General features: G+C 42.6%; 3 protein-coding genes and 1 long non-coding RNA gene across 7 annotated transcripts in view; 3 read left to right on the top strand and 1 right to left on the bottom strand.

Annotated features, from left to right (window-relative positions):
• The first annotated feature begins 4406 nt into the window (after positions 1-4406).
• Positions 4407-11993, top strand: LOC108058418 (uncharacterized). 2 transcript variants are annotated; one of them, XM_017143136.3, is made up of 3 exons: positions 4407-4650; positions 7610-8051; positions 9057-11993. In XM_017143136.3, the coding sequence occupies exons 1-3, from the start codon at positions 4469-4471 to the stop codon at positions 10338-10340; spliced, it is 1908 nt and encodes a 635-aa protein (XP_016998625.2). In that variant the 5' UTR covers positions 4407-4468; the 3' UTR covers positions 10341-11993. The 2 variants fall into 2 exon arrangements, with proteins under 2 accessions (XP_016998625.2, XP_016998626.2); XM_017143137.3 differs by having other exon boundaries at positions 4409-4650; positions 9081-11993.
• A 327-nt stretch (positions 11994-12320) lies between these two features.
• Positions 12321-17280, top strand: Rilpl (Rab interacting lysosomal protein like). 3 transcript variants are annotated; one of them, XM_070218413.1, is made up of 5 exons: positions 12321-13253; positions 13835-14325; positions 14999-15094; positions 15216-15341; positions 15788-17280. In XM_070218413.1, the coding sequence occupies exons 1-5, from the start codon at positions 12639-12641 to the stop codon at positions 15840-15842; spliced, it is 1383 nt and encodes a 460-aa protein (XP_070074514.1). In that variant the 5' UTR covers positions 12321-12638; the 3' UTR covers positions 15843-17280. The 3 variants fall into 3 exon arrangements, with proteins under 3 accessions (XP_070074514.1, XP_070074512.1, XP_070074513.1); XM_070218411.1 differs by having other exon boundaries at positions 15542-17280; XM_070218412.1 differs by having other exon boundaries at positions 15537-17280.
• Positions 13345-13841, bottom strand: LOC138913776 (uncharacterized). Its single transcript, XR_011419617.1, has 2 exons — positions 13632-13841; positions 13345-13518 (listed from the first exon to the last, which is right to left on the bottom strand). It is a non-coding gene; the product is annotated as an uncharacterized lncRNA (long non-coding RNA).
• A 333-nt stretch (positions 17281-17613) lies between the features above and the next one.
• Positions 17614-19103, top strand: part of futsch — a 69164-nt gene continuing 67674 nt past the window's right edge. Inside the window, exon 1 of the mRNA XM_070218405.1 lies at positions 17614-17770. The gene's annotated coding sequence lies outside the window, so the exon portion shown is untranslated. The remainder of the gene's footprint in view (positions 17771-19103) is intronic.

Here is a 19103-nt window from a genome sequence, read left to right as displayed (position 1 = left end):
TAGCTTAGTTGAGGATCAAACTAATTTCGGGGAAAAATCAAACCTGGTTATAATTATAATTTTCAACTATTGAAAAAGATTTCTGTGACACCCCCGAATATAAGATTACCAATAATAATAGTACTTAAACATAACTTATCTCTTAACTTTTTAATAGCTTATAAGCAAATGTGTTCCAAGTTACTATGATTTTCACTGTACAGTCCAAATTCTCTTGGCAGATTGCGGGGCCAGCTCAAGAATGGCATGTGTAGGGCATCAAGAAGTCGGAGAAGTACGGAGGAGGCCAGAAGCAGGGAGACAATGGATGGGGGAGCCTACGTGGTCGACCTCATTAGTTTCGAGTTTCCAAAAGCGCACGCACACCGACACACACACACACACGGGGAAAATCGGGAAAAAGCCGAAACGAAACGGTACGAAAAATCGAAAATGGAATATGGATTTCCATACGCTCGGACCCATCAATTTTCATCATCATCGACGAGAGAGCTTAAACAGGGGCTATTTGTAAACGCAGGCATCTGCCAGCCAGCCAGCCGATCCGCCCGATCCGCCCACCCCATTCCACCCCGCTTCTAGCCGAAAGCCAAAAGCCAAAAACCAAACCAAAGCGATCCAAACCGATCCCTCTCTCTCGCCTCATTCACCTCCTCAGCCTCCTCCTCCTCTTTGGGGCAGCTATTTTTAAAGTCGAAAATACTTTTCAGCTGCCAAGTTGCGAGATGCCAAGTACAGTTGCGTACTCGAGCGATTGGACCAGATCAGATCAAAAACAGATCAGATCAGGTCGGGTTGGATGAGATTGGTTCAGATCAGAACCTGAGAGAGTCAACCAGGATCCATTCGGTAAAGGTTTCCCCAAGGAAGTCTCCATTTTCCAGAAATAAAACTTTACATGCAGTTGGGAATCCCCGGAAATCATAAATTCTATTTAGAACTTCGATTCTATAATATAATAACCTATAATATTACCAAATAATTAAATTATAATAAGTTAAGATATATTTCAAGTAAGGATCGAACCGGTAAACATAGGTGTCACCAAAGCAGTAGCACTTGGAATCTTAAATTATATTAAGAAATCAATTTCAAGTAACATTACAAAACAATTCAATTATTATAAGTTAAGATTAATATACGGCCAAGTCCTTAAAAGTAGAGTGTTATTATTTCGGAGAGTATAAGCTTTCAAAATGATATATTATAATAGTCTTTAAGAAGTCTGAAGAGAAGATCTCAAATAGGGCATTTTGGGATATATTATTAAGTTGCTTCTTTAACTTAACAATTACTAAACTAAATATTAAGGGACAAAAGGTAAAAAAAAAGTGGAGAACTCATAAGTAGATTTTTTTATTAGATAAAATTGGAGATTTTAAGAAACGTGTTTTTTTTTTAATTTAAGACAACGTTTTTAGGTCTTGGGAACAAGATGCAGGAAAAAATTTCAAGAAATCATAGTTTCCAGGATATAGATAGAGACCTCAAGAAGGGATGTGTTCAAGACTCTACACCAAAGCTATATAATACCATAAAATATTCGTGGTAACCCTTAAACCAGGCTGGATATTCTTTAGCTTTTCCTGCTAAACTGGCGCTGCTTTTCATTTGCCTGTGGCTGTGACTGCTCGCAATGTAAAATCGTTTTTCCCGAAGCTCCGCTCTTTCTCTCTTTCTCTTGGACGAGCAGACACAGAAGATACGGATACGAATACGCGGCTACAGATGCTCAGATTCTCGGCGGCAGAGCAGAACTTTCGGTTGGAAATTTGCCAACCCCTCATGGCGCTTTTCGATGCGATCAGCTCGACCCCAATAGATGGCCAGCAGGAAGGGGGGGAGATGAGTAGAGGTGGGGAGGGGAGGGGAGCGTGCACCTTCGGAGACGCGGCCAACAGGCTGCGACTGCTGCTCGGACCGCTCGAGACTCGGTATTCACTAGTCTGCGGCTGAATTCCGAATTCGCTTTCAGTATCAAATTAGACTGCGACGGCTGCTCTGCTCTTTGAGTGCGGCCAAAGAACGGAGCAACAGGCAGAGCTGCCGAATCGGGCCAGTTCAGAACGGTAAGCGGTTGGCAGCGGTTATATGCCCGGTACGGGTAACGGGTATCGGGTAAGGCACGCTCTCGTCTCTGCGCTTTTGACTTTTTTTTTTATTATTTCGATTCGAAAAGGGGGGTATTTTACGAGGGTGGTAAAAAGTAAAAGGCCGGGATATCATTTGTTTTTCATGCCAAGTGAAGAGGCGTTGTGGGTGGGCGGTGGGCGGAAGCGAACCAGAAGAGAACCAGATGAACAGGGTCAGCTTTTCTGCTTGTTTGTTTGCAATTGTACGGAGCACAGATTTGCGTCTTCTTCATTCCTCGAATTCTTGATTCGTCATAAGCACACACATATATATCCCCAAAGCTACATATACAAACCGTATGACTGTATCTTATTTACCGAGTTTTTCTTTCAGGACCATCCTGAAACTTTCGTTAGGAGCATCCTCAAGACAGGCTTTCTTAATCATCTCATTATTTTTTCTAAACTTTATTATGAACTCTATTTAACTATGCAAGTACCTCTTGCTTTCGTGTTGAGTCTTCATTGAGTAATGTCTCCAATTTGTCATCAAAATTTGGTGGTTCTACGTCTTCTAAATCGAAATGGCAACCTTTGAACCTTGACTTTCAGAAGCCTTATTGTAGTAATGGAGTAAAGCTCAATGCTATAAATCTATTTTAAGAAGGTATGTTTTTTAAAAAATAATTATTCAAATATCTATAATATTATCCTATAATGGCGAAGTTTTAGAACTTTAAAACATATCCTTTATGTAGGATTCTTAAACTCTGCCTTATAGAGTAAAGTTATTTGGCCTGTAACACAAGAGGAACACCATTAGCCACAGGTTATCGAGTCCGGCGGATCAGGTGGGTAGTGAATCAGATGAATCACCCATCCGACTTCCAAGTTCTCGCGGAGCCACAAGCCCACCTTAAGGCGATAAGATAATAACGGGCAGCCATCCATCCAGCCAGATTAGATATTAGTTTCAGTGCGGTTTCAATGAGGCCTAACTTTCCAAAAAAATAAGAGAGGGTGCGATAGAGCAGGTTCTGCTTGGGTTTCGGTTTCGGTTACGGTTTCTGTTTCGGTTTTTGATTCGGTTCTGATCTGGCCAGATAAGAGGGTTGAAATCGGGTGGAATCGCGATCGTAGGACGGCAAGAACTTAAGTCAAGAAGTCTGAATCTGTTTTCTGTTCTCTGTTTATGTGGTGTGTATCCAAATAGCTATCCTATACTTGTGCCTGTGCTGATGTTTACGTTTTGGCGTGATTTCGTATTAACAAATTCACTTCTCTATGTATTTTTAATTTTAGTCCAAGGTTTGAAACAACAACTGTGAGCAGTGGAAGAAGCATAGAACGCTCGTTCAGCTATAAACGATATCGAAAAACCAATAGGAAGAAACGCACACAAAGAGCCGCCGACCAAGTGAAGAACCAAAGACAAAGTCTTCGAGTCTTCTGGTCTTTACAAGAGCGAGAAAGAGAGAGAGCGAGCGCTTCGCTGAGAAGAGAAGAGGCAGAGGGAGAGAGACGGGGCGAGAAAGAGACAGAGACGGCTGGCGGTCAGCGACGTTGGACAAGTAGTTGAAAATATTGCGCATACGCCGCGTGAACCGAAGGCAAAGAACAACAAGCCGTGCGTTCTTTTCCTTCAATTTGCACAGATTGAGGCTTTGAGAAAAACAACAACAGAATAGTGGACATAGCGGAGGAGGTGGAGAAGGAGGCAAAGGAGGAGGAGTGCAGGGCTAGCGAAGAAGAAGAAGAAGGAGAAGAAGAAGAGCCGAGGATCAGCGGCTACGAAGGAAATCCATTTCAAACTGTAGCCGACTATAAATCCAGGTGAGTCTAGGCCTAGATAGTCTAGTCTAAAGGGTTTCTAAGGGTTCTGTTATAATAATGAATATCAAGGAAAATGCCTAGGATTAGGATAGTTAACTTAAATCTAATAGGATAGTAGTGGTATATAGTGTTAGTATAAAGGGTTCCTTAGGGTTGCATTATTGTAATAAATATTAAAATAAAATGCAACAGGATTTTAGTGTTGTATAGAGTTAGTATGCACCATTTTCCAAGTTTAATGGTATTATAAGCTCCTCAGCTGGACTTTATTCGGATATGGGGGATCCCGAATCCGAATCCGAAACCGATCGTGGTTCTCAGTTTCTGCCGTTCGAGACTGGAGATTGCACAACGCTGGCCAGCATTTCCAAGCGCTTTTGCTACGCTCCCACACACACAGGGAATATATATGGTAGAGGGAACATTACACCCATTGAGTCGGTGAGCGCTGCCCGATTCACGATTCCGCTGCTCTGTAGAGTCTAAAGCGGTAGTATTGTAGTAGTAAAAATTGTCAACTCAAGCGCTGCGGTTGACGACGACGACGCTGCTGCGCGGGGAAAATGCGTACCCCCCAAACCGCCGCCGCTGGAAAGGGAAAGCAAAAGGGAAAGCACGCGCGGATTACCAGAAGAATTCTACGGGCCCAGAAGAATCGTCGTCAGTTGGTGGTGGTCACGAGGAAGAGCAGAAGAATCGTGCCCACTGTGGTGGGATCAACTGGAACCTCGATCGTGGGACGCAGGTGGGTTTCGAACCGTGCTTTGTAGGAGGTACTACTTTTTTTTCATGGGAAGTCATACGAAGGGGGTGGGACAGGTTGCACCGCGTTATCAGCGTACAAACAAAGCCAATTAGAACTTGAAATCCACCCCCCTTTTAGCCCCGAAGTAAAGCTCCACTCCACTCCCACCCCTCTTTTTCTGTTTTTTTTTCTCTCCTATCTGGGCTCGCTTTTATCAGCGGCTTATCAGTAAATAATTCCACCTGTTGCGCCGGCTTGTGTGTGTATGTAGATAACTCAAGGTGGGGTATCGCATTAAGCAACGCTTGTGCTTGTGCTGTGCTGTGCTGTCCCCAAAAAGCAAACTTTGCTTGTTTGCACTGCTCAGCGCTACGCTGGAAATGGAAGTGGAAGCCCCATTGCCAGCGGATTTCGTAGATAACCAAACTGAAACCAAACTGAAACGAACTGAAACCCAGAACCCACAACCCACACTTGTACACATATAGGGAGCGATACAGAGATACAGATACAGATACAGAGACAGTCTGCCTCAAATCTTATCTTAAAACTTGACTCGACAGCGGCGCAGTGACGCAGACGCTTAGCAATGGCGCTTTCATTGCTCAGAACGCAGTCTGTTTATCGGGCAATCGATCAATCGTAGTCAGGGTAGTCCTATGCTAGTTTCCCAACCTATATAAACATAAACCATCCAAATGGAACACAACTATCCCGCGTCCTTTTGCGGTGCTCGCAGTCTAAATTCTTAGCTCAAACTTCGAAATTCTACATTAAGGAAACATGATTTCAATATTTATGATAACCAAATAACATTATCCTGTCATAAGGTTTATATTTAAAATTACTTTCGAATTTACTTAAAATTTTTTTTTTATCAAGTATTTTATAGATTATTCTAGATAAATGTTTTTGGCTATCGCTTAGACTTGGCTCCTTACTTGTAAGGTTAAGTTCTGATTATTATGTGTTGTATCGATATCGATATGTATCCTATTTGCCCATCGATGACTTGCACCCCCCACTCATTTGAGGTTATGTCACCCATTCATTAATTAAAACCGCGTGGGCTTACATACTTATGCACATATTGTTCTTCAGCTCCCCTGTTCTCATTCTCTCCCTTTCGCACTCACACGTCAGCTCAACCCTTACTTTGTTGCAGCTTGAAAAAAAAGAAAAGAACAACGTTTATTTATAAACTGCGCTCATTGCTGGGGGGTTTGGGTTTCGGTTTCTCTGCTGCTCCAAGTTTCGCTCTCTCTCCATCTCTCTCTTTGCCACACTTATTTGCTGTTCTTAAGCCTCTTCTTCTTCTGCTTCAACTTCGCCACTTTGTTGTTGTAAACTCGGTTTCAAGCTTTAATTACGTCTCACACATAAATACATGTGTGTGTGTGTGTAAACAGTTGAGCTCATTGTGTGTGTGTGTGTTTGGAGACAGGAGGTCTTGTGTGAAGAATGGGTAATGGGGAGAAGGAGTGAAGAGGGGGAGGAGCAGAGCTCCGTTCTTCTTCTTCCTCAGCTATTCCTATTTTTGTTTGCCCAACGCCGACGTCGCTGCTGCACTCCAAACCAACGGTACTTCTGAGCGTGCCCGAATTCAAATTCAAATTCAGTCGAGCTTTGCGCCTCGTCGCCGCCGTTCGCGAAGTTTTCTTGCTCGTTCGCTTTTCCCCACTCTCTCTCTCTTGCGAGCGAGAGCAGCGCGAGGGTCTCCCCATCTCTCTCACTCTCTGCCTCCTGTTTGCCACCCACTTTTCTTCGCCCGCTCGCCGGCTTGGCGCGGACTCAAAACGTGAGTACCCCTACCCTCTCTGCTCTCTCTATTATTTTTTTTGTTTGTGCTTTTGTGTGTGGGAGGGAAGATTTTCGCGGTAATCCTCGATTTCCCGATTAGATAATGGTTAATGAAAGGTTGTTTTTTTTCGTCCCTAACTCTTCCTTTCCTATATTCTCTTTCGAACCGCCTAAAGAGCATCTTGGGTTCCGTAATCCTCTCTTAAAAGAAAATATAGTCTTCCAGGATCATTTATCGATAAATGACGAGGGCTTACACTGAAAGAGAAAGGGAACAAATTTAATTAAAAATTGTATGATTTTACCTATAAATTGGCAAACAGGTTTATTAATTAAAAAATTTAAAAATATTTAACACATTTTGTAACTAAAGAAATGTATCTTTTCGTTTTTATCCGTGTAGTATTTCTCACATATCCATCATGTTGTAAACATCTATTTTTATGTTCTCAGTGCACTGCTCTCTTTTCCCCTCTCTTTTCGGCTGCGTCGGCAGCTTATCACTCTCACAGAACGCGCCCGTGTGTGTGTGTGTGCTTGGGTGTTTGGGTGGGTGGGTGTCGATGAGTGGAGCAGTTGCGTTTGTTGTTGCTTTTGCTTTCATTATTTTATTAATTAACGAATGCCGGTGGGATCGGATCGATTGCACGAGGGGATGGCCGTATAATCAGAAAGGGGAAGGAGTGAAAGGGGAAGAAGTGAAATGGGAGGTGGAGGTAATAGCTGGACTGGTGGAGTTCCGAGTTCTCCAAAGTGAAGCTCGGTTATCGGTGGAGTTATCGGAACGCCATTTGTAGTAATGGGAAATACGGGTCCTTTTTACCAATTAATAATATTCATTTAATAAAAACTTCAGAACCCTGTTAAAAAAATTAGTTTTACAGCAATTTTTAAGAAATTGAAATAAATATAGGAAGATATAACATAATATTTGTAGATTATGGATAATTTCTTTAATCAAAATGAAAGTTACTAACTTACGAGATAGATAGACGGGCTCCATCTAGCGGCCATTTCCCTTTTTGGTCATAACTTTTTAATGGATTGTCCGATTTGAAAAATTTCTTCTACATTTTGGTAGGTATTAATAAACTAAACTAAATAGCATTTAGATTTTGTGAAGTAACAAACTCAATATCAAATTGCCTTGTCCTTGCAGCTTCACGACGTCTTGCAAACGGCTGAAAATGGAGAAGACTCCCCGGTACACGCAGCGGGAGCGGAACATGGTGTTGAGCTACGCGGCGCAATACAAGGACGTGATCGAGAACAAGCGGACGGACGCGGAGTCGAATCGCAAGAAGGACGAGGTCTGGCTGCAGATCGCCAAGGAGTTCAACTCGCGAGTGTATCACCAGCGGAGCGCCAAGCAGCTGCGCCAGCTGTACAAGAACATGAAGCTGCTGCTGAAGAAGGACCTCTGCGGCGAGGACAAGAGCAACCACTCGTTCATGGACCTGCTCAACACGCTCTCGCAGCAGGATTCCGTCGAGCAATATATCGCCGAGCAGGGAGCGGGCGGCGGCAAGTCCTGCCTCGCGGGAAGCGGCGCCGGTGGCCAGGGGAACGGACACAATGCGGACGACTACGAGGACTCCAAGGTGGGCAACCCTCGAACTCAAAATCTAGATCTATCTTTCTATCTTTGGGCAAACATTGCCAGGACTTTCAGATCCTTGTTATCCAAAACCAAAATTATCGATATTTTCGATATTTTTGACAATATTGATTCGATGCTTTAAAGGGAAAACACAAATTAAATATCGATAAATATCAAACTGTCGATATTTTTCAAGCTCTATTAGGTCCGTTTTCTCGTCAGCAAGTTAAAGTTTAAAGTTTGCTTCAAACCTTAAAAAGTATGGGAATTTATAACTTAAGGCATATTTTAAATTTAACATGCGGACGAGAAAACAACCCTCATATTTGACTCTTAAAATCCCATATATCGATCTCTATAACCTTAATTAATAATAACCTTAATTAATGCTTAAGAATCTTATTGGTTTTGTCGTTCACTTTCCAAATAAGTTATCAAAAAGGATTCTGAGAAATAGTACCGAAAGGTGGGAAGAAATCAGTTTTTGGTTGTTTTTAAACCCCAATGACAGACGAAGTTCTTCAAAAACATTACCAACAGCTACTACTCAGCTTACAAATTCTTGTTTTATTCCTATTATTCCTAAATATTGCATAAAAACCAATAAAATACAATCAATCAGTCTGCACTGATAAGAAGACGTAGTAAATCCAAAGATAACATATTAAAGATAAATATTATTAATAATGTTTTTTGACCCAATGCGGTTTTTATTGATTTTTAAATATGAAAATATTAAATTAAACATTTATAGTACATTTTAATATGTTGAACTTGGATTTTAATATTAAAATATTTTTTGAATGACCTAAAATATTTTAATGTAAATAATTTCTAACTTCAATGAAATATTTTTAAATTAAATCATATAAATCTAAATAATTAAAAATAATCTTTGAATTTAATATGCAGCTATTTATTTTTCCCTGTGTATCAACTTACCTATTCTAAGCCCTTTGAATGCCGTGCAGAACCCTCACTAAAACGCTGTCCATAATGATTTCAGTATCATTTTTTCTGCAACTTGCAGATGCCGCTGTATCCGGAGGGCATGGACACGGATGTGATCCTGATCAAGTCGGAGACGATCAGCGACAACGAGCAGACGGACAATGGGATGGATTGCCTGGACGACGATGATGACGACGACTGTTTGAGCCCGAAGGCGCCGGAAGTTTGCCTCGAGGAGGAGGACGATGTGCTCTTTCCCACCGATCTGCGACAGCTGGGAGGATCCACTGGCGGAGTTGCCGCCTCTTCCGCCGGTGGTAATGGTGCCTCCACCGCTGGTGGCATCTCCTCCTCCTCCGCTCCTCAGCTCAGCGCAGCGGATACCGTTCGCCGTGCCACCAGTTCGCCCGTTTGCTCCACCAAGACCTCGGTGAGCTCCAGCGGCAGCTATGCCTCGAATGCCCCCAAGCCGGACATCACCATTCAAACGGTGGGCCACATACGCGTGGGCAGCTTTGCCAATATCAACAAGACGCTGCAGAATGGAGGCTCCAATTCTATGGTAACAAATGGCAATGGAGGAGGAGCCCCCGCCAGTGGGGTGCTGCCTTTAACCGCGGAGCAAGTGCAACAGCATACGCTGCTCAATGGCCTCGGCCTGTCCGCCGTCAATCCGCCACCGCAGTCGCTGCAGGCGGCCATCAATGCTGCCTTCGTGTCTGCCGCTCCTGCCGCTCGTCGCACGCCGCCCACCTTGCAGCTGCCACGCCTGCAAAGGGGCAATAACAACAACCAGAGCAGCAGCAGCGCAACACCTGGCAATGCAAGCACAGCAGCAGCCAATGGAGTTCAGCTGCTGCTCAATGGAGGTCATCATCAGCAGCATCACCAGACGCAACAGCAGCAGACGCATCATCATCATCACAATCATCATCATCAGAAGCCGGGAAGCAACGTGGCCATTGGAGCAGCGGGCAGCTTTAATGGCTACAATGGACTGGCCCTAAACAGCAGTTCGGGATCGGGAAGCAGTGCGAATAGCAGCGGAGTGGGACAAGGAGGAGCAGCCAGTCCCACCAAGCACCAGGAGCTGATGAACTCGCTGAGGATCGAGGAGAGCAAGCGCAAAATCGAGCTGATCAATGCACAAATCGAATATTGGCAGACGCTCACGAGGAAGCTGAACACGCAGTCGGGGCACATGCCCAATCCCTCGTGTCCCTGCCACTTTCCCGGGGTCTCCAGTGTGCTCTCGCCTGGAGCAGTGGCAGCAGCATCCTCCAACTCCACTTCTGCCACCTCCGCCAGCTTGCTGCAAACGCAGGCCAGCAGCAGCTAGTCCGAAAGGCCTGGCTCCTCCTCTTTGGACAGCGACATCATCTCAATAGTGGACATAGACGATGAGGAGGAGGAGGAGGAGCAGGGGGAGCAGGAGGAGGAGTCCTCGGAAGACGAGGACTTGACAGATGAAGAATCACAGGATGCCTTGGTCAAGGATGTGGGCGTGGTGGGCGGATTATTGTCGCCGCAATCGCCTCACTCTCCTCCGCCGCCGCCAGCGAAGCGCTCGAAGCGCCAGGAAGAAGCCACCTCCGAGCTCCTCAGGCAGCTGGCCCTGCAGCAGAATCAGAATTCAGAAACGGAGCTTCAGGAGGATCTATAGGAGGAGCTTCAGGGGGATCTTTAGAAGGAATCTTCAGGAGAAATCTTCAGGAAGAATCTTCAGGAGGAATCTTTAGGAGGAATCTTTAGGAGGAATCTTCAGGAGGAATCTTCAGGAAGAATCTTCAAGAGGAATCTTTAAGAGAAATCTTCAAGAGGAATCTTTAGGAGAAATCTTCAGGAGGAATCTTCAGGAGGAATCTTCAAGAGGAATCTTCAAGAGGAATCTTCAGGAGAAATCTTCAGGAGAAATCTTCAGAAGAAATCTTCAGGAGGAATCTGCAGGAGGAATCTTCAAGAGGAATCTTCAGGAGGAATATTTAAGAGGAATCTTCAGGAGAAATCTTCAGGAAGAATCTTCAGGAGGATCCCCAGGAAGATCCCCAGGAGCATTGCTAGTATTTCGTATTTCGTCTAGTTTGCATGCCACTTTTCAACTACTTTAGTAGTACACTTACCACATATATTTACCATATTTATTTAAAGCCTAGTTTGAGTGCCAAAAACAAAGATAGAAGAAGATATAGGAGCCTTGCCATCGAGAGAATGCTTGCCAAAGGATCGAACCTTGCTTAAACCAAAACTTAAAGATAATCTTTAATTTTAAACTTAATTATTTTAAATCGTTTTTTTCGACCCACCTTTTTTTTCGTTTTTTTTTCCCCCCTCCCCTCGTAATTAGAGTGTTTTATTGTTAAGTTTGTTCTAATGAGAAAGAGAGCTGCAAACCAAAAAGAAAAGGAGGAAACTATCTTGACTTTGTACATTTACCTTAAAAAATCTTAGATCTAACTTACTTAATTAGAGCCGAGCAGCTAAAAAAAAGAACACAAAGAACGAAAACGAAAACTGTACAAATGTGGTTCCTAATCTAGTCCCTAAAAACAAAAAAGGAGTGAAGAAAAGCTTAAATGTTAAATGCCTAGCCGTGAACTTGTGTATTATTTTTATATATTTGTATGTCAGCCCAGAAGAAGAAAGTTCCCAAAAAAAAAGAAAACCATCCAAAGAACTTTAGCTAATTTATGTACTTAAAAAGCCCGCGAAACCAAAACAAAGTCTGTACAGAGATAGAAAGAGACAGGCGACCCAAAAAGAGAGAGAAAGATGGAGAAACTTGCTAGTCGTTGCTGCATAACTGTATTTTAGTGTATTTCTTAGTTATTGCTAATTGTACGTGTAAGATACATATAATAATTGCTTGCCCAGTAACCACAATTTATACAAAGTAGCACAGGCAAAAAGAAGAAGAAGAAAACAAAAAACTCTTTATACATTTTTGTAAACAAAAAACTTATTAATAAAAAAAAGGAATTTAAATTTTTTTGAATTTGCCGCCTAATTGCTCAACACTGATCCCAAGGCAAGGTTGCCAGGTTGGTTTATCGGGAAGGGAACTCATCTGCCTATCGTTTATCGTTACTCATCAGTACTCCGCTCTCAATTTAACAGAATGTTAAGATACAACGTTTTCTTACATTGGCAGAGGCGCAACAGTTCTGCCAATGTAAGAAAACGTTGTATCTTAACATTGCTGTTAGAAAACCATGAAATCTAACATTTAGGGGCGCCAAATTGGCGAAAGGGGGAAACTGTTTTAAGGAACGGGCGCCCTCTATGGAAACATTTGTGAGCTGGCAAAAAACATCGATGTTTTAATCGATGTTTTCATCGATGTTCCACCTCTATCGCAAATAAAAAATTGCAAATAAAATTGCGAAAAGCAGATTGTTGTTTAAAAGTTAAACAAATGCGCTTAATAATAACAACGGGATAAATGCAAAGGCGAAACTGAACCCCACGCACACTAGCGTAAGTGTGTGTGTGTGAACGGCAAATTGCAAAGTGCAAATTGCGAACTGCGGAGTTACCCCCCTGCCCCTCTGGAAATCCCGTGGAAAACCAGTGGCCAACTGAAGCGGGTCTTCAGCATCCCCTAGGAATAGCAGGTATCTAATCCCAACTGACCACCTGGATGCCCGGCTTCCACCTCAATGAGATGGGTGAAATGGTCCTGGACGCCATCGACGACATCGGCGTGGTGGATGTGTACGATCTGGCCTCCGATATTGGCAAGGAGTACGAGCGGATCATGGATCGCTTCGGCACGGATGCAGTCAGCGGGCTGATGCCCAAGATAATCAACACGCTGGAGCTCCTCGAGGCGCTGGCCACCAAGAATGAGCGCGAGAACGCGACCATCCAGGAGCTGCGCGACAAGGTGGCCCAGCTGGAGAGCGAGAAGCTGGAGAAGGCCGAGTTCCGGCGGCGATTCGACAAGGAGCTGGAGCTCATCGAGGAGCAGTGGCGGAGTGAGACCAACGAGCTGGTCGATCTGGTGTCCTCGCTGCAGGACGAGAACAAGCGGCTGGTGAAGCAAACGCAGGACCTGCAGTCGTCCTCGGCCCAGAGTTCTGGGCTGGGCGCCAGCCTCACCGAGAGCATCATCAGCATGACCAACCACGAGCTGCACGGCGCCCTCTCGGACACCCAGGTGCTGCAGCGCCTCAAGGAGCAGATATACAAGCAGCGCGACGAGCTGAAGCACCGCGAACGGGAGCTGCAGGACAAGTACAGCGAGCTGGAGCACGTAGGTTATCCTTCTATAAGTCCTTACAGTTTTATGAGTACCTATACCAAAAATCCTAGTGATTGGAGCGCTAGAACCGAAGATACAGCCCTTTTTATAGCTAGATACTTTTTTTTATTATTTTGTCTTGTAATATACAGTTTTAAGAGTACCTATACCAAAAATCCTAGTGTTTGGAGCATTAGAACCGAAGATACAGCTAGTTATAGCTAGTTACTTTTTTTTTTTAATAATTCGTATTGAAAGTATAAAGTTTTAAGAATACCTATACCAAAAATCCTAGTGATTGGAGCGATAGAACCCGAGATACAGCCCTTGTATAGCTAGATATTTATTTTGTTTAATAATTTGCCTTGTAATATACAGTTTTAAGAATACCTATACCAAAAATCCTAATGATCGGAGCATTAGAACCAAAGATACAGCCCTCTTTTTATAGCTAGATACTTTTTTCTTAATAATTTGTATTGAAAATATAAAGTTTTAAGAATACCTATACCTAAAATCCTAGTGATCGGAGTAAGATACATCCCTTTTTACCAATTCTTATCTACTCTCCCCTTCTTGTTCCTTAACCTCAGCTCACTATCCAAGCGGAACGCCTAAAGGCCTCGGAGCGGGACACTCGGAGGCGCCACAAGCTGATGCAGGCCCAGGTGAAGACGCTGTGCGAGGAGCGCGCCGACTTTCTGGCCCAACTGCAGGACCAGAGCCGCGAGATCAACCAGCTGCGCAAGCGCTTGGGCCTGGCCGAAAAGGAGAACGAGGATCTGGTGGCCTCCTACGATGATGGCCAAAACGACCCGAATCGGCCGCGCTACACGACGCGCGAGCTCAAGGAGCTGATCAGCGAACGGGACGAGCTGCTGACCACCATCGACGGGCTCAACGAGCAGCTGGCCGAGCTGAAGCCGCCCAAGGCCAAGGCCAAGCGGCAGCGCAACTTCTCCAGCTCCGACGACAGCGACGAGGAGGAAGACCACGGTCATGTGGCGGACAACGATGACGACGAGGAGGAGGTGGATGTGGAGGCTCCCGTGGACGAGTTGGAGCCGCCAGCAGCCGGAGAAACGTGAGTGAATTCAAGCCTCTATTAAATTCAGAGCTAAATCTATAAGTTAACTTTAAGCAAAAGCGAAATGATTAATGCCAAGGCATTTACCTGAGTCACCTTTACCTTTTTTTTGTTTTTACGGGGTAACAAGTGCTAACAATATTTAAATAGACCTTATGATGCAAACATTTCATTAACTGGTGATTCATCATTTGTTTGTCTCTTTTTGCGTGCTTTTTTTTGTTTGCAAGGTCAACAGGTATTTAAATATCATTGGGCGATCATAGGAATAATTGAAGTCAAACAAAGCGAGGGATTTGGATTGATGTATTTTAATTATTTATTTTTTTACACCACAAAAAAACGATAGGGTTTTCAAGTATAATTTTTAGCATTGAAAAATGTAAACTACATATTGGATATTATATATTTTAAATAAATAAATAATATATTGGGTATTATATATTTAATATATTACAAGTAATCGTCATATTCAAACTGAATAAACTCGATATATAGTTTTTAATGTTTGTTTATGTTAGGGAATTTAATTATTCCTTAGATGTTATTATCCTTTGCGAAAATGTTTTGGTTGTTATCTTTAATTTATATTTTTTAGGACTAGCTTATTGCCTATCTATTTTAGTAATTAACAAAGTAAATACAATAACATTAATTGGAATTTTTACAGGCCGCCTGGTCACGATGCGCCTGTGCAGGGACCGCTGCCCTACGAACCGGACGATGCGCCCTGGAAGAAGAGCTCCGAGTCGGGAATACGCAAGTTGTAAGGATAGCACCACACCTTCTAAAATCTATGTATATCAGGGGTGCACCCTGATCTATATAGATTTTACCCAAAAAAAGCTCTCTTTATAAACACTGCAAAATCCTTGTGTATCTTGCAGCTTCCGGAAACTGTTCTCGGACCCCTCGGACGGCAACAACACATTCCCGAAACGTTCCTTGGCCACGCTCTCCAAGATGGCGCTGTCGGCCACGCCCGGTTCCGTTTCCGCCTCCGCAGCGGCGAAGTAAGCGCCCCCTTAAAGCATCCGAGTTGGCGTGCATTTCACATTTTTCGTTTGTTTTTTCTGTTTTCTGTTTTTCCGTTTCCGTTCCGTTACGTTCCGTTTGCACTGCTCCCCTACTGCATCTTGCATCTTTATTTCCACATTTCTACATTTCCAAATATTATTTATTTATTTATTTATTACGTTTATGTTTAGTTTAGGCAACAGCCTGTATTTGACCCTGTCCCTCGCCATTCACCTGCTCCGCTTGAGCTGTACATACATAGTTTACACACTCGATTGCTGTGCCCTCGTACTTCTAAGTTGTTATGCGATCTTTTTTACGTAACCCGTAACTCGTAACCCGTAACTTTACTGGATATATTTTATATATCGTTTGTACCTTCGATTTATATTCTAACTTTATTCTAACGACTACCATCTAAGACTCCAAACATACCACACAGCCCATACAAATGCAAGAACAAGAACAAGAATTGTGCTTTTGAGATTGCCGAGTGAGTTTTTAATGAATTTAGACGACAAATGACAAGAAAAAGACACAAAGAAATGAAAACGTATCGAAGAGGACCCCAGATTTTAGAGAGTGCAAGAAGAATGAGAAGGTTTTGCTTCAATTATCCGTAGTCTAACTATCCCCCAATCTATCAATCTCTCGATCCCGGCTATCCATCTGTTGAAAGGTATTTTAGCATTCTCATAGCAGTTGCCCCAAGCGGCCTTATACATATATGTATTACAAATTTATCAAAATACGCAAAATTTAGAGAAAAAAACCTACAAAAAAAAATGATATATAATTAGCAAACGTTACAACCTTAGCGCATTGTTTGTTGAATTGAATTGAATTAAACTAAAACTAAACGAAAGCAAACTAAGCATATTAGATTCCATTGATTGCATTAGAGTGTGCACAAAGATGCCAAAAAAAAGATAAACGAATCAGCGAATGTTTTAGCCAAGAGTTTTACCATATAGACTTAGCCATTGACCATAGCTCTCTCGAATTGTTGTTACCGAATAACTGAATTACCGAATTACCGAATTGTGAATACGAACCGCACGCCAGTAGCTTTACGATCAGATATATATCCTAAAGCCTCAATCCCCCCCAAAAACTTGAAGGCCCAGTGAAAGATCCACAGAAATTTGGTATCCCAGCTTCTGCTGTTCTGTAATTCATTCCTAAACCTTATAAAGCTTTTGTAAGAACAAGTTATTCTATTGCTTTCCATAGGGATAATTTGTAACAAATCAAATCCGCCTCCCACTCCGGTTCCCTTTCCACATTTGCACAAAGCGAGGAAGCTACCGGTTACATATCAGCTTTATCGACGATTATCATCGATTTAAACGTGCCAAAGACTAATTGCCCCTAAATTCCCATCCCCATTCCAATCCCCATGCACCCCACAAACAATCTATCTCGTTTTAATTACAACAAATTGTGGCAACTGAATTTTTATATATATTTGAACATGAGCGTAACTGTATCGATATAAAAAGATGATGATGGACTAACGAAAAGTGTGTCAAGATCAAGATCGTTATTTTAATGATCTTTTCGAAGACGACACGAAGCAAAAGAGGATGGAGAGACATTGAGTATTTGGTGAATTAATGTTAACTAAATTTATATACACATATACACCATGCATTATACATAATATACTTTACTATATACTATGTAATATCGTATTATATGGAACTATGACTAACCAAAAAGAACAACAAGGCAACAATTATACAAAATTAAAAGCGTACTTGGACCACGGGAGCGAATACGACCGGAGGATCATCGAGGATATAGAATCGGATCGGATCGTATTGGATGGAAAGCGACGACTCCGGGTTTCCTTCTAACCCTGTACGTAAATACAAATTATGAGTGGCTCCCCAAGAGAGCGACCATTCAAAATAAAACTTATGAAGCATTGAAGTCGATTTAGATTTTGGATTTGGATTTGGGTTGGAGAAAACTACGTTTATAAAGAATTCCAGGTGTTTATACTTTAATTTTAATTAATAATATCGTTTCCAAATTAATATTCCCATAATTTATATATCTTTAAGAATTATGTCCTTTTTTGTCTTATTTTAATTCGGTTTTCTTAATTTTTTGTTTATTTTTATCTGGTTTCGAAATTATTTACAAGAAATGGTTATGAAAAGTCAAGAATTAAATCAAGAAGAGGCCTTTTTATCTGGATTCAAAATTATTTACAAGGAGTGTTAAGAAAAGGCAAGATCAAGAGTAAAATCAAGAAAAAAGGCGCCGTTTTTAAGATGAAGAAGTCAAGATTTAAAATCAAGAAAAAACTTCTGGACATTCAGAGGATTCATGATTATTTTGTTAGCAAAGGAGGTTATTCGACGATCTTCACATATTTAAAATATCTGGGCATGGTGTGATTTGTGATCCTTGAAAGGTAAGTAGAAACTAATATGAAGCAGATTTCATGGTTTCTGTTCAAATATTCTTGATTTTCAACCTACTTTTATTTTTAAGACCTTATAAACCAAATTAGAAGACAATTTTATTATGAACAACGATGTTAGAAAACCTTGATTAGGTATGATATCATACTTATGCGTAATCTCAGACGGGGAAGTTCATCCTGAGTCAGGACTCGGATCCATTGAGCTGGGTGGTGAGCTTTCTCCCCTGGAGCTTTTCGTCTAAGCTTTTTTGCCCCGGGGCTCTGGGCCAAGCCAAGCATCTTGCATCATCATCATCATCCTGCGCATCCGCGTCCGCATCCTGCATCTCATGTCCTGCGTCACCAGCATCTCTCGGCGTTCCTTGTCCTGCCGCTTACTGGGCTCCTGTTCCCCATGCCGGGTTTGAGGCGTATCTAGGGCGTGGTGGCATACGGACAAGTTATACGGACAACCTTGAGAACACCTCCTCTTACCCCTTTTTTTCTGCTGCGTTTTAATTGCCCAGCAACAGGCTTCCCTTTTTTGCGGCCTGTTCTGGGCATTCTCAACGGGGATTTTCACGCAGTTCCAATTAAGCAATTAAAAATCTGCCAACGACATTCGGGGGCGGGGGGCGTGGCAGCCGGAGACGGCGTTGTCAGCTTTTTAATTAAGAAGATGTTAGCGTAATAGGATAGAAGGATATGCGCTGCGAAAATCGTAGGTCGAAATGAATTCGCAGCTAATGAAGAAGGCGTCGCCGCCCCTGTGTGTTTTGTGGTCAGTGAGTGGGAGTGGGGCATTTTGCACTAATTGGCCTGGCCTGGCCAGGAGAAAAAAGACAAAGGGGGCGCCTCCTCCATGGTGGATTAATTGCAAAGAAGGAGCATTTGATGAGTTTCCACTACAGAGGCCCCGTGCGACGATTTCAGGGGCCTTCAGTCAGTCGATTTTTGAACAGGCTCGCAGCAGCCCCAGCACAGGCTCCATTGGATGCGGAGGGGTAACCCAGTCGAAACTCCCGGCGCAGAGCGAGTACAGTGCCAACTGGCGAAGGGCAACTGTGCGAGGTCTATAGCAAAGGGGGCACAGTACTCAATAGATACAAAGAATCTGTGACGATTTTTATACATATGTGGGAAATATCTATTTTCTTTTTTCCAACAAGAGATTATATAAAACAATTTTTAAAAAAGTTGTCCAGTCAAATCGAAGCTATTGATTAACACTTTTTAAATGTTGTATTCAATTCTATCATTTGGTAAACGTTAATGCTAAAACCATTTATTTATTTATTAATTTATTTTATTATGGTTTTGGAAATATCTATTTCTTTTTTTT

The sequence above is a fragment of the Drosophila takahashii genome, chromosome X, assembly GCF_030179915.1.
Source record: "Drosophila takahashii strain IR98-3 E-12201 chromosome X, DtakHiC1v2, whole genome shotgun sequence".
Classification (NCBI taxonomy): domain Eukaryota; kingdom Metazoa; phylum Arthropoda; class Insecta; order Diptera; family Drosophilidae; genus Drosophila; species Drosophila takahashii.
Note: the sequence above shows the minus strand (reverse complement) of the source record. Positions and strands in the feature narration are given on the sequence as shown.